We start from the raw sequence: 11,207 nt of genomic DNA on the forward strand, positions 1-11,207 counted from the left end.
TTTTATAGTAAAAAATGCTATATTTTACTAACTCATTGGTGTATCGTTACGAAACTAGGTACGTGTCTTTGGCATCATGCCCTGATACTACTCAAAAAGTTTTTGGGCAGCACCCCTTTTGTGGCAAAAAGTTATTAAGAAATCTAAAAAAATGCTAACAGCATTTGATTAAATTGAACTATTGTAATCTCAAAAGATTCCTTGGTTCATGCCCAGAACATCGACACTGCTTATGCCAAAATTTGCCAAACTACTTGTTCGCCATTTCGATTAATGTTGAAAACCTACTTTTTCAAACTCCTCCTAGACTGTTGGTCCGATTTTCACCAAATTTGACTCAGATCATCTTCAGACCATGCTGAAAATAGCCATATTTATTGAGACCAAACTTGATGTGTGCTATAACAAGCATGACCTGAGACTACCTGCACAGTTTCAGAGCAACACCACCTAGTGGTCAGGAGATATGGAAAATGGCTATTTTTGCTTAGAATGTTTGAATGGTTTATAACTTTTGACTGTTGGTCCGATTTTCGACAAATTTGGCTCAGATCATCTTCAGACCATGCTGGCAAAAAGTTATGGAATTCATGTTGATCAGTCAAACCGTTCTCGAATAACGTGTGAATGAATTTGACGAATAGCACGCAAAAATGGATGAGAGGCTGTATCTTCCCAATAGTTTGGCGTATTGAGACCAAACTTGGTGTGTGCTAAAACAATCATGACCTGAGACTACCTGCACAGTTTTGGCGCAGCACCACCTAATGGTCAGGAGAGATGAAAAATGCCTATTTTTGATTATAACTTTTGAATGGTTTGGCTGAAAATGACAAACTGCCCTCTTTATGTTGGGAGAAGCATGCAGAATCAAATGATTCCCATGTCAGCCATTTTGGGTGTTGGCCATTTTGAATTTTATCGTAAAATGCTATATTTTACGAGCGCATTAAACTCTGTATGTCTTCGGCATCATGCCCTGATGCTACTCAAAAAGTTGGGCAGCCACCCTGTGGCCAAAAGTTATAAAGAATTTATTAAATTGGCCATATTGTAATGAATGTGATCTCAATATATTCCTTGGGTCACGCTGAGAACATCGATACCAATTATGCCAAAATCGGCTGGATTTCCGTTTTTTTTTTTTTTTTTTTTCAAAATTGTCTGAACTCCTCCTAGACTGTTGGTCCGATTTTCACCAAATTTGATTCATCTTCAGAGCTTGCTGGCAAAAACGTATGGATTTCGTGTTGATTTTTCACTAAAGTGACTAAAGTCATCCTAAAATGGCTTTAATTACTAATTGCTAATAATTGCTATGTTTTAAATCGTAATCTGTTACAGTAATGTAAAGTTAAATTTACTTGATTAAAACTATAGTAAAAACAGTGAAATATTACAATTTAAAAGAACTATTTTCTGTTAATATTGATTAAAATGTAATCCGCTGCCATGATTGAAGCAGCATCATTTCTCCAGTCTTCACACTGTAAAAAAAAAACTATTTGTTGAGTCAACTTAAAAAAATAAGTTACCCAGGCTGCCTTCAAATTTTAAGTTTAGTCAACTCAAAAAAGTTTAGTCAGCTTGAAATGTTAAGTTGTACTAAGTGACAAATTTTTCAAATTTTAGGGCAGCAGGGTAACAAATTATTTTAAGTTGACTCAACAAATTGTGCTTTTTTGTTTTTTACAGTGCAGTGTTGCATGACCCTGAAATAAAACAAATAATAATCATTTTTTTGTAGAACATCTGTGAGTATAAAATATAACTTTGATGAAATATGAGCATTTTTGACCAGCTTTCGCAGATTCACTTTGATTTGCATTAATTTCATCTTCATCTTTCTGTACTTGAGCTGTTTTTCATTGTTAAACTTGTGGCACAGAACAACAACGGACAACATGATGCTATAATTTTGTCATTTTATTTCTTAAGTAATACTTCTATACATGGTGCGTATGTACAATAATAAGTTATATATACAGTGGTATGGTTGTGTCTGTTGCATTGGTCCAGGATAGATGTGACGATGAGGTTGACGTGTACGAGCTTGAACGTAAAATAAAATGCATTGTTTGTTGATATACAGTCAGTATATATTGACGTGTGACGTGAGGAAGGTTAAACAAACAATGATGCAACAACAAAATAAGCCAGAAGCAGTATCTGAAGTGCTTCTGCATGCTGTAGCGTATGTGGTTTAGTGGAGGAGACCGGCTCCGTTCATTCACTGTTTCCCTACAGACGTCTGATTGGAGCTGAACTCTCAGCCGTCAGAAAGGCATACGGAGAGCGGTGAAGCGTGTAAGAGAGCGTGGGGTCATTAGAGCGGCTCACTTGCACGCAGTTAAAGGTTTACGCAGCTGCCTCTGCTTCCCATCGGACACTTTACGGCTTTTCCGTTTGGATTATTAGTTAATGAGGTGCTGGAAATCACGGCCGCTTTACACTCAGAGTCATAAAACACCAATTCCAGACAATTAGTCCAGCAGCAGCCGCTCGCCGCAGGACACACACACACACACACACACACACACACATACTCTCTCGAACACACAAGCCACAGCTCTCTGACTCTTCTAGCCAGATTTATGCTCCTGTCAGTGTGTCATTGAGTCCATATTCTGAATGCAAGCAGATCCAGTGAGTTCATCGTAGGTGAATGTGCACATGGTTCTGTTTGAGAGAGTTTCCTTCACATCTCTGTGACTTTTAGGCAAGACACTACAGGCAAACACGTTTTTGTTAATACAAGTGTTTTTCAATATTTTAAAATATTATTTTTCTTCATAAAAATAGCAATAATACTACCACAACTGTTTATTATACAAAAGTAACACATTTGAAATGTTTCAGATTTTAAATGATTTTAGAGTTTGTTTGCAAACAACAAATCCTGTTTTTTTTATTTTTTATTGTGCATTCCAATTAATCAGTCAAACTCAAGTTTGTATACAGCTAACACAATAAAAACATGATTTTTGAAAATATTTTTCAAAACTTTATTAATTTATTTATTTATTATATTCTATTGTTTTTGTATTTGTAACAGTGAAATAAGCTTTTTTTAATTATCTGTTTTTGCAAATAAACTTCATGTATTTTTTTATTAAAAGTTTTTTTTAAATAATTATCATGTATTAAAACATAACACATTTAATAATAAAATTGAAAATAGTACTAAAGCTGTTTATTGTACAAAAGTAATGAAAATGTTTTATTTTTTATTATTAAATATTTTTATATTTAAAAAATACATTTTGTAATAGTTGTTGTAACATTTTAAAATGGTTTAAATTTATTTATTTTTTGTATTTATTTGCATTTATTTAAAAAATATGTATTTTAAAATCATTATTATTTAGTAATGAAAAACATTTTATAATATTAAAAATAATAATAATAGTATATTGTACAGTAAATACATTGTATGGGTCAAAATAACCAAATTTTCTTTTATGCCAAAAATCATTAGGATATTAAGATCATGTTCCATGAAGGTATTTAGTACATTTCCAACTGTTAATATATCAAAATTTAATTTTTAATTAGTAATACACATTGCTAAGTAATTCATTCGGACAACTTTAAAGGCGATTTTCTTAATATTTAGATTTTTTTTTTCTCCCAGATTCTAGATTTTTAAACAGTTGTATCTCGGCCAAATATTGTCCTATTGTAGTGTCCAATTTCAGATATTTAATAATAATGATGATCGCAGTATCAGAACTGTTTTACTCTACAAAAGTTACAGAAATCACTTTGCACTTGTAGAATGTTAAGTTCTATTTTGCTTCCAAAATATGTCTTCTTTCAAATAGGAGAAAGAAAACATCCAAAATATTTTATTGCACTTTATCTGTTTAGTTTTTTGCTCTTACAAACACCAATTATTAGATGTATTCCTCTCTATATTCTAAAGATTTGTTAATATAGTTCAGTCACACTGATTTATACTAAAATTTCCTCCAAAAAACAGAGCGAGATACTGTCTGTTGACAGTGTTTTCTGATTTGAAAAAAGTGCCTCTGGAAAAACCTTGAATATTTCAACAAAACCAAAGAATTTTGAACCTGGCTTCATCCAATGTTCAGATTTATGAGCTGGAAATAAATGCAAATCAGTGCATGTTTAATTAGACGATGCGTCATTTGCATACGGGTCAAAAAGAGTTGAAGCATAAAAACAGCAAGTGTAACACCTCTTTAAACTCTTGTTGTTTTTCCAAAAAAAAAAAAAAAAAAAAAAAAAAACATTTTTACTTTTATTTTTATTTAAGTTTTTTTTAATCGCATTTTGGTTTTAGTTTTTCAGAGCAAAAAATAAACATCATAAAAAAAAATTCTCAGATTTTTACAGAAGGCACACTAAAATGTAATTTGGTGTAACAATCTTGTCAATTTATGACATATTAAAAGTAATCAAAATACTAAATAGTTTTTAAAATGTGCAACGATCCTAGATTTTGTCCATTTGTCAGAAATAATTGTTTTACTAATTTAAAACACAATAAAATTCAATATGCCGCCTTATTCTTTTATATATTGTAATATGCACAAGTCAGAATAAAGATGTTGTTTAAATTTTGACATTGTTACACTGAATGACAATGTAACATTATTTCAACCAAATTTGGACATTCTATTCTCTACAAACGTATTTGAAACCTTAAAAGTACTTTACTTGCATCTAATGTGCTTTCTATGAACATAAAATTACTTTTGTAAATTATTTATTTATTTGTATTTAATGTTTCAGAAAAATGTTAATGTGCTGTGAATGAGCTGGTGAAGTATACTGCCCTCCAAAGGCAAAGTGCAGTAACTACACATTTGGTCAAAATTGAGTTGAGGCTTAAAATGGGCTTGTCTTGTGGCATAGTCTCCTGGTTCAATATGAGAGATGAGAGTTTCCAGGTTTGACCAGCTGGTGTAAAAACTTTAAAGGCATTTTTCTCAGTTTCAGTGTTGGCGTAGTTACTGCACTTTGCCTTTGGAGGGCAGTATAGTTAAGTTAACCCTGTAGTGTCTTGCCTTAACCACAAATATGTTTTTTTGTAGAGCGTTTCAACCTGAACTCAGTAAGATTCTTCTTCAGAAAGTAACGTCTCTTGTGGAAACACTGAGAATAAAAGACGTTCTTGCACTGGCTGTTCCGGCCATTTGTGATCACATTTCCATCGTCTGTCATTAAACATGAACAGCGTCGCAGTGAAAGCGTCCATTTCAGAAATGCACAAACTAGCCGAATGTTCCGAGGAAGACTCGAGATGGAGTGTGGTTGGAGTGTGGCAGTCTCAGACGCTGGCGCAGCGGGAGGTCAGGGTGGGATGGTGGCTGGAGGGAGGGACGCTGTTCTCCGGTCCGCCCAGAATGTCGAAGCAGAGGGTCTCGACGGCGTCCAGTCTCTCGATCTGGACCAGACGGGTCAGCAGGTCCGGGATGCTGTATCCCGCCGTACTGATGCGGTCGAACAGCTGCATGCCGTCCGTCATGCCGCCGATCTCGTCTCGTTTGAGGCCGAAGCTCTCTGCCAGGTGTCTCCACGTCTTCACCACGGCTTTGTCTGTGCTGTAGGTGGCGCTGAGCATTCGGCTGCTGCGCTCCAGACAGTCGAACGGCAGCTCGGTCGGACTCAGACCTGCACACATCAACAGGGTTTATGATGACCAACACACAGCCAGTCTTCACTGCATAATAAAAATCCTTACAATCAGAAAATTAAATTAATTATAAATGTTTAGTGTGCTCCTATCTTTTCAGACTGATGCCACTTGTAGTTTATCAAATTGAAGATTAAAAATCATTCAAATCCACTTGTCGTTCCATTGACTTCCATTCATACGCATGCGAATGCGTTAGACCGGAAACACAAGCCTGTGCGAAATATTTGCGCATTTCACTGCATCTAAAAGGTCAAGCTTGGTGAACTCTGACCAACGAATTCGCATCACATGACTCTGTGTGACCAACAGGAGATCGATACGTCACAGCATGAATGAAAAGAACCTTACATTTAAACATTTAAAACTGCAGCACTGCGGTAAAGTGTAGTAGATTGTATGTTTTTACATTTAAATGTATTATTAGTGTCATGTGCTGAATTTAACTTTTTTAAAAGAAGCTGCGTAGCATGACGTCATATCACGACCGTTGCAGCAGCATCCGAAGGAATTTCGCACGCTCAAAGTCTAGTGTGACCGGGGCTTTACACTGAGGGAATGTTCAAATGATCAACACTATTCAAACTCCAACTGTCAAAATTCAAACTCCAACTGACAAAATTCAAACTCCAACTGACAAAATTCAAACTCCAACTGACAAAATTCAAACTCCAACTGTCAAAATTCAAACTCCAACTGTCAAAATTCAAACTCCAACTGATAAAATTCAAACTCCAACTGACAAAATTCAAACTCCAACTGTCAAAATTCAAACTCCAACTGACAAAATTCAAACTCCAACTGACAAAATTCAAACTCCAACTGTCAAAATTCAAACTCCAACTGACAAAATTCAAACGCCAACTGACAAAATTCAAACTCCATCTGTCAAAACTCAAATTTAAACTCCCAGAATCCCTTGAGACTCAATCAAACTTCCCTTCTATCAACTATTTCTAATCCATTCAAACTAACATTCTATTGAATATTTATCATCTATTGAACTATCTAGCCTAGCCTAGCAACTACAATCATGCTAGTAAATTGTTATTCATGATAGCAACATGCTAGTAGCTTGATAATCATGCTAGAAACATGCTAGTAACGTGTCAGTCATGCTAATAACGTGCTAATCATGTTAGCAACATGCTAGTAACTTTTGCTTATGCTAGTAACTTGTCAGACATGCTAATGACATGTAAATAATGTGCTAATCATGCTAGAAACATGCTAGCAACTTGCTAATCATGCTAGTCAGGCTAAAAAAATGCTAGCAACTTACAAATCATGCTAGAAACATGCAAGCAACTTGCTAGTCAGGGTACAAACATATTAGAAACATGCTAGCAACTTGTTAATCATGTTAAAACCATGCTAGTAACTTCTCTGTCGTTGTAGTAACTTGCTAATCATGCTAGAAACATGCAAACAACTTGCTAGTCATGCTAGAAACATGTTAGCAACTTACAAATCATGCTAGAAACATGCTAGCAACTTCTTGGTCGTGCTAGTAACTTGCTAATCATGCTAGAAACATGTAAGTAACTTGTCAGTCATGCTATTGACATGTAAATAACATACTAATGCTATATACATGCTAGCAACTTGCTAATTATTCTGGACACATGCTAACAACTTGCTAGTCAGGCTAGAAACATGTTAGCTTGCTAGCAACTTCTAATCATGGTGGAAACATTCTAGCAACTTGTTAATCATGTTAGAAACATGCTAGCAATTTGCTAATAATGCTAGTAACATGCTAGTAACTTGTTAATCATTCTAGAAACATGCTAATAATGCAAGTAACATGTTAATTATGCTAGAAACATGCTAGCAACATTCTACAACTTGCTAATAATTACTTAAACTTTAAAGCTGATTTTCTCCATATTTAGTTTTTTTTGCCCCCTCAGATTGCAGATTTTCAAATAGATGTATCTCAGCCAAATATTGTCCTATCCTAACAAACCATACATCAATGGAAAGCTTATTTATTCAGCTTTTACTCTTATGGTTTTGTGGTCTGGGTCACATGTGAGGTGCTTCTCCTTACTTTTAAGAGCTGATAAGTCTGTTTATTTTAATTTGACATAAATATAAGGGTCAGCTGCATTCACTATTGATTGATCCCTGCTGTCTGTGACTCACCAGAACAGTCCGCCGGGATAAACACTGATCAAATGGAATTAATATGAAATCAGTATTTACTCTCTTCAATAATCTTGCTCTTTTTTTTCTTGGCAGTGGCAAGAAAATTGTACGATTTAATGTGGATTGTAATGTGCATCTGTAAGTTTTGAGTGTTTGCAGTGATCTGTGTTTCACATCAGAACACACTTCTGCTCATTACAGCTTTAACACGACAGCCGTCTGCATTTTATAGGCTCCACATAATGATAAAGTCACAGCGCCGTTCAGTTCCGCTTACACTCACCCTCCGCAACACTGCAGGCTTTGGAGTACAAATCCAGGATCTTTTTCCTTCTGCTGTGAATCTGCAGAAACAGGAAATGTTTGGATGAGTCACTCAGACCAACAGAGATCAATCTGAATCTACAGAACAAGAGCAGAACCTGCAGCAACAGTGTTCAAAAACAGATCTTTAGACATTACACTTGCTTTCAGAAAACAGTACAAATTGTGAATTATCATTATAATTTAAAACAGCTGTTTTCTATGTGAATATGTGTTAAACTGCTGAGATCAAAGCTGAATTTTCATCATCATTACTCCTTCAGTGTCACATGATCCTAATATACTGATTTGCTTCAGATTATTATCAATGTTGAAAACAGTTGTGCTGCACAATATTTTTGTGGAAACCGTCATGATGATTCAATTTGGGATAATATATATATATATATATGTATATAGAACAATCTTTTACTCATTAAGGACACATTTCATTGATCAAAAGAGTCAGTAAAGCCATTTATAATGTTAAAAAAAAGATTTCAATTTCAAGATAAAAAGTTTGTCAAGCCAAACTTTGGGTTGGCTTGAGAAAGCCTAGCTTGAAAGTTTAAAGCAGCTGTAAAAGCCTAAAGTTTTTAACTTTATATAGATCGATTAGATTATTAGCATGTTGCTAGCATGATTAGAATGTAGTTAGCATGACTCTTATCATTTTTCTAGCATGTTTAGTATGTTACTAGCATTTCATTAGCAAGTTTTTAGCATGTTTTCAACATGATTAGCAAGTTGCTAACGTTTCTAGCATGATTAGCAAGTTTCTAACATGTTACTAGCATGATTAGAATGTTTTTTAACATAATTAGCATGTTTCTAACATGATTAGTACATTGCTAGCATGTTTCTAGCATGATTAGCACGTTATTTACGTCATTTGCATGACTGACTAGTTACTAGCATGTTTCTAGCATGATTAGCATGTTATTTACGTCATTTGCATGACTGACAAGTTACTAGCATGTTTCTAGCATGATTAGCACGTTATTTACGTCATTTGCATGACTGACAAGTTACTAGCATGTTTCTAGCATGATTAGCAAACTACTAGCATGTTGCTAGTATGATTAACATTTTGCTAGCACATTTCTAATGTGTTTCTAACATGATTAGCAAGTTGCTAGCATGTTTCTAGCATGATTAGCAAGTTGTTAGCATGTTTCTAGCATGATTAGCGAGTTTCTAATGTGTTTCTAACATGATTAGCAAGTTTCTAGCATGGTTCTAGCATTATTAGCAAGTTGCTAGGACGTTGCTAGCATGTTTCTAGCATGATTAGCAAGTTTCTAACGTATTTTCTAACATGATTAGCAAATTGCTAGCATGTTTCTAGCATGATTAGCAAGTTTCTAATGTGTTTCTAACATGATTAGCAAGTTGCTAGCATTTTTTTAGCATTATTAGCAAGTTGCTAGCATGTTTCTAGCATGATTAGTGAGTTTCTAACATGTTTCTAACACGATTAGCAAGTTGCTAGCATGTTTCTAGCATTATTAGCAAGTTGCTAGTACATTGCTAGCATGTTTCTAGCATGATTAACAAATTTCTAATGCGTTTCTAACATGATTAGCAAGTTGCTAGCATGTTTCTAGCATTATTAGCAAGTTGCTAGCATGATTAGGGAGTTTCTAACATGTTTCTAACACGATTAGCAAGTTGCTAGCATGTTTCTAGCATTATTAGCAAGTTGCTAGTACATTGCTAGCATGTTTCTAGCATGATTAACAAATTTCTAATGCGTTTCTAACATGATTAGCAAGTTGCTAGCATGTTTCTAGCATGATTACCAAGTTGCTAGCATGTTTATAGCATTATTAGCATGTTGCTAGCACGTTTTTAACTAACATGATAACCACGTTATTTACATGCCATTAGCACGATGATCAAGTTACTAGCATGATTGTAGTTGCTAGGCTAGGCTAGATAGTTCAATAGATGATAAATATCAGATAGAATGGAAGTTTGAATGGATTAGAAATGGTTGATAGAAGGGAAGCTTGATTGAGTCTCAAGGGATTCTGACTGCAGTAATGATGCTGAAATTCAGCTTTGATCACAGAAATAAGTTACAGTTTATCAGATATTCACATAGAAAACTGTTTCTGTTTCAAATAGCAATAATATCTCAGTGAGGACATAAATGCAGGTTTGGTCTACAGTAAGTGAGTGTAAAGTGTGTGGTATTGACCCCGGTGGCTCTGTTGCAGCTGCTGCTGGTGTTGATGTTGTTGTTGTTGTTGATGGTGCTGGTGTTGCTGGAGCAGGTCTTGTCCCGCGTCAGATGCACCAGTGACAGAAGGCAAAGGTCAGCGGCTCCCTGTTTGTCCTGAGCTGCTTCCTCATCACTGTCGATGCTGCGACTCAACAGCTGCTCGTTCTCCGATGACGCGTCGTTCTCACTGCAACAATACCAGCGTTTAGTGCTTGACAGAAAACTGTCACATGTGCATGAAGAAATTATCGAAATAGAAATGAAATACTACTCCAACTTCTAGTAAATCATATGAGCAGGTGCACATGAATAAGGAGAAGCAAATAGTCGAACAAAAATAGACGAATCCTATGGAAGTTTCCGTCACTGAATAAAAAATAATAAAAAAGGTAATTGCAACTTTTTAAGCTCACAATTCTGACTTTTTTTTTCCGCACAATTGCAGTTCTATTTTTTTCCTCAGAATTGTGAGATATAGGCCCAGTTTCACAGACAGGGCTCAGACTTACATTTTAGTCTGGGACTAGTTTTAAGTCCTATATCACGCAATTCTGAAATGAAGTCAGAAGACAGGGTTTAGACTAAGCCAGGATTAGGCCATAGTTCAATTAGGACATTTAAGTCATTTTTAAAAACATGCAATAGAATGCATAGAAAAAATTAATTACTGGTGTAAAAAAAAAAAAAAAATCAGGACCATATATTTTTAGATCAGTCAGTGCAAGTTTCTTTCAGTTGAAACAGATCAGAATTGCATTTTAGTCTGGGACTAGGCTTAAGCCTTGTCTGTGAAACTCGTAATTCTTGGGGCTAAACTCGTAATTCTGAGAAAGTCAGAATTGCGTGATATAAACTCACAAT

The 11,207-nt window shown here is 35.1% G+C and overlaps 1 protein-coding gene across 1 annotated transcript in view; it reads right to left on the reverse strand.

The window, feature by feature from the left end:
• Positions 1-4,394: 4,394 nt before the first annotated feature.
• LOC141340253 (tumor necrosis factor receptor superfamily member EDAR-like) overlaps positions 4,395-11,207 on the reverse strand; it is a 7,940-nt gene continuing 1,127 nt past the window's right edge. Inside the window, exons 2-4 of the mRNA XM_073845174.1 lie at positions 10,323-10,533; positions 8,100-8,160; positions 4,395-5,643 (exon numbers count right to left, since the gene is read on the reverse strand). Coding sequence (XP_073701275.1) covers positions 5,300-5,643; positions 8,100-8,160; positions 10,323-10,533 — 616 coding nt within the window. The 3' untranslated portion in view covers positions 4,395-5,299. The remainder of the gene's footprint in view (positions 5,644-8,099; positions 8,161-10,322; positions 10,534-11,207) is intronic.

Source organism: Garra rufa, chromosome 8, assembly GCF_049309525.1.
Source record: "Garra rufa chromosome 8, GarRuf1.0, whole genome shotgun sequence".
In the NCBI taxonomy this organism is placed as follows: Eukaryota; Metazoa; Chordata; class Actinopteri; order Cypriniformes; family Cyprinidae; genus Garra; species Garra rufa.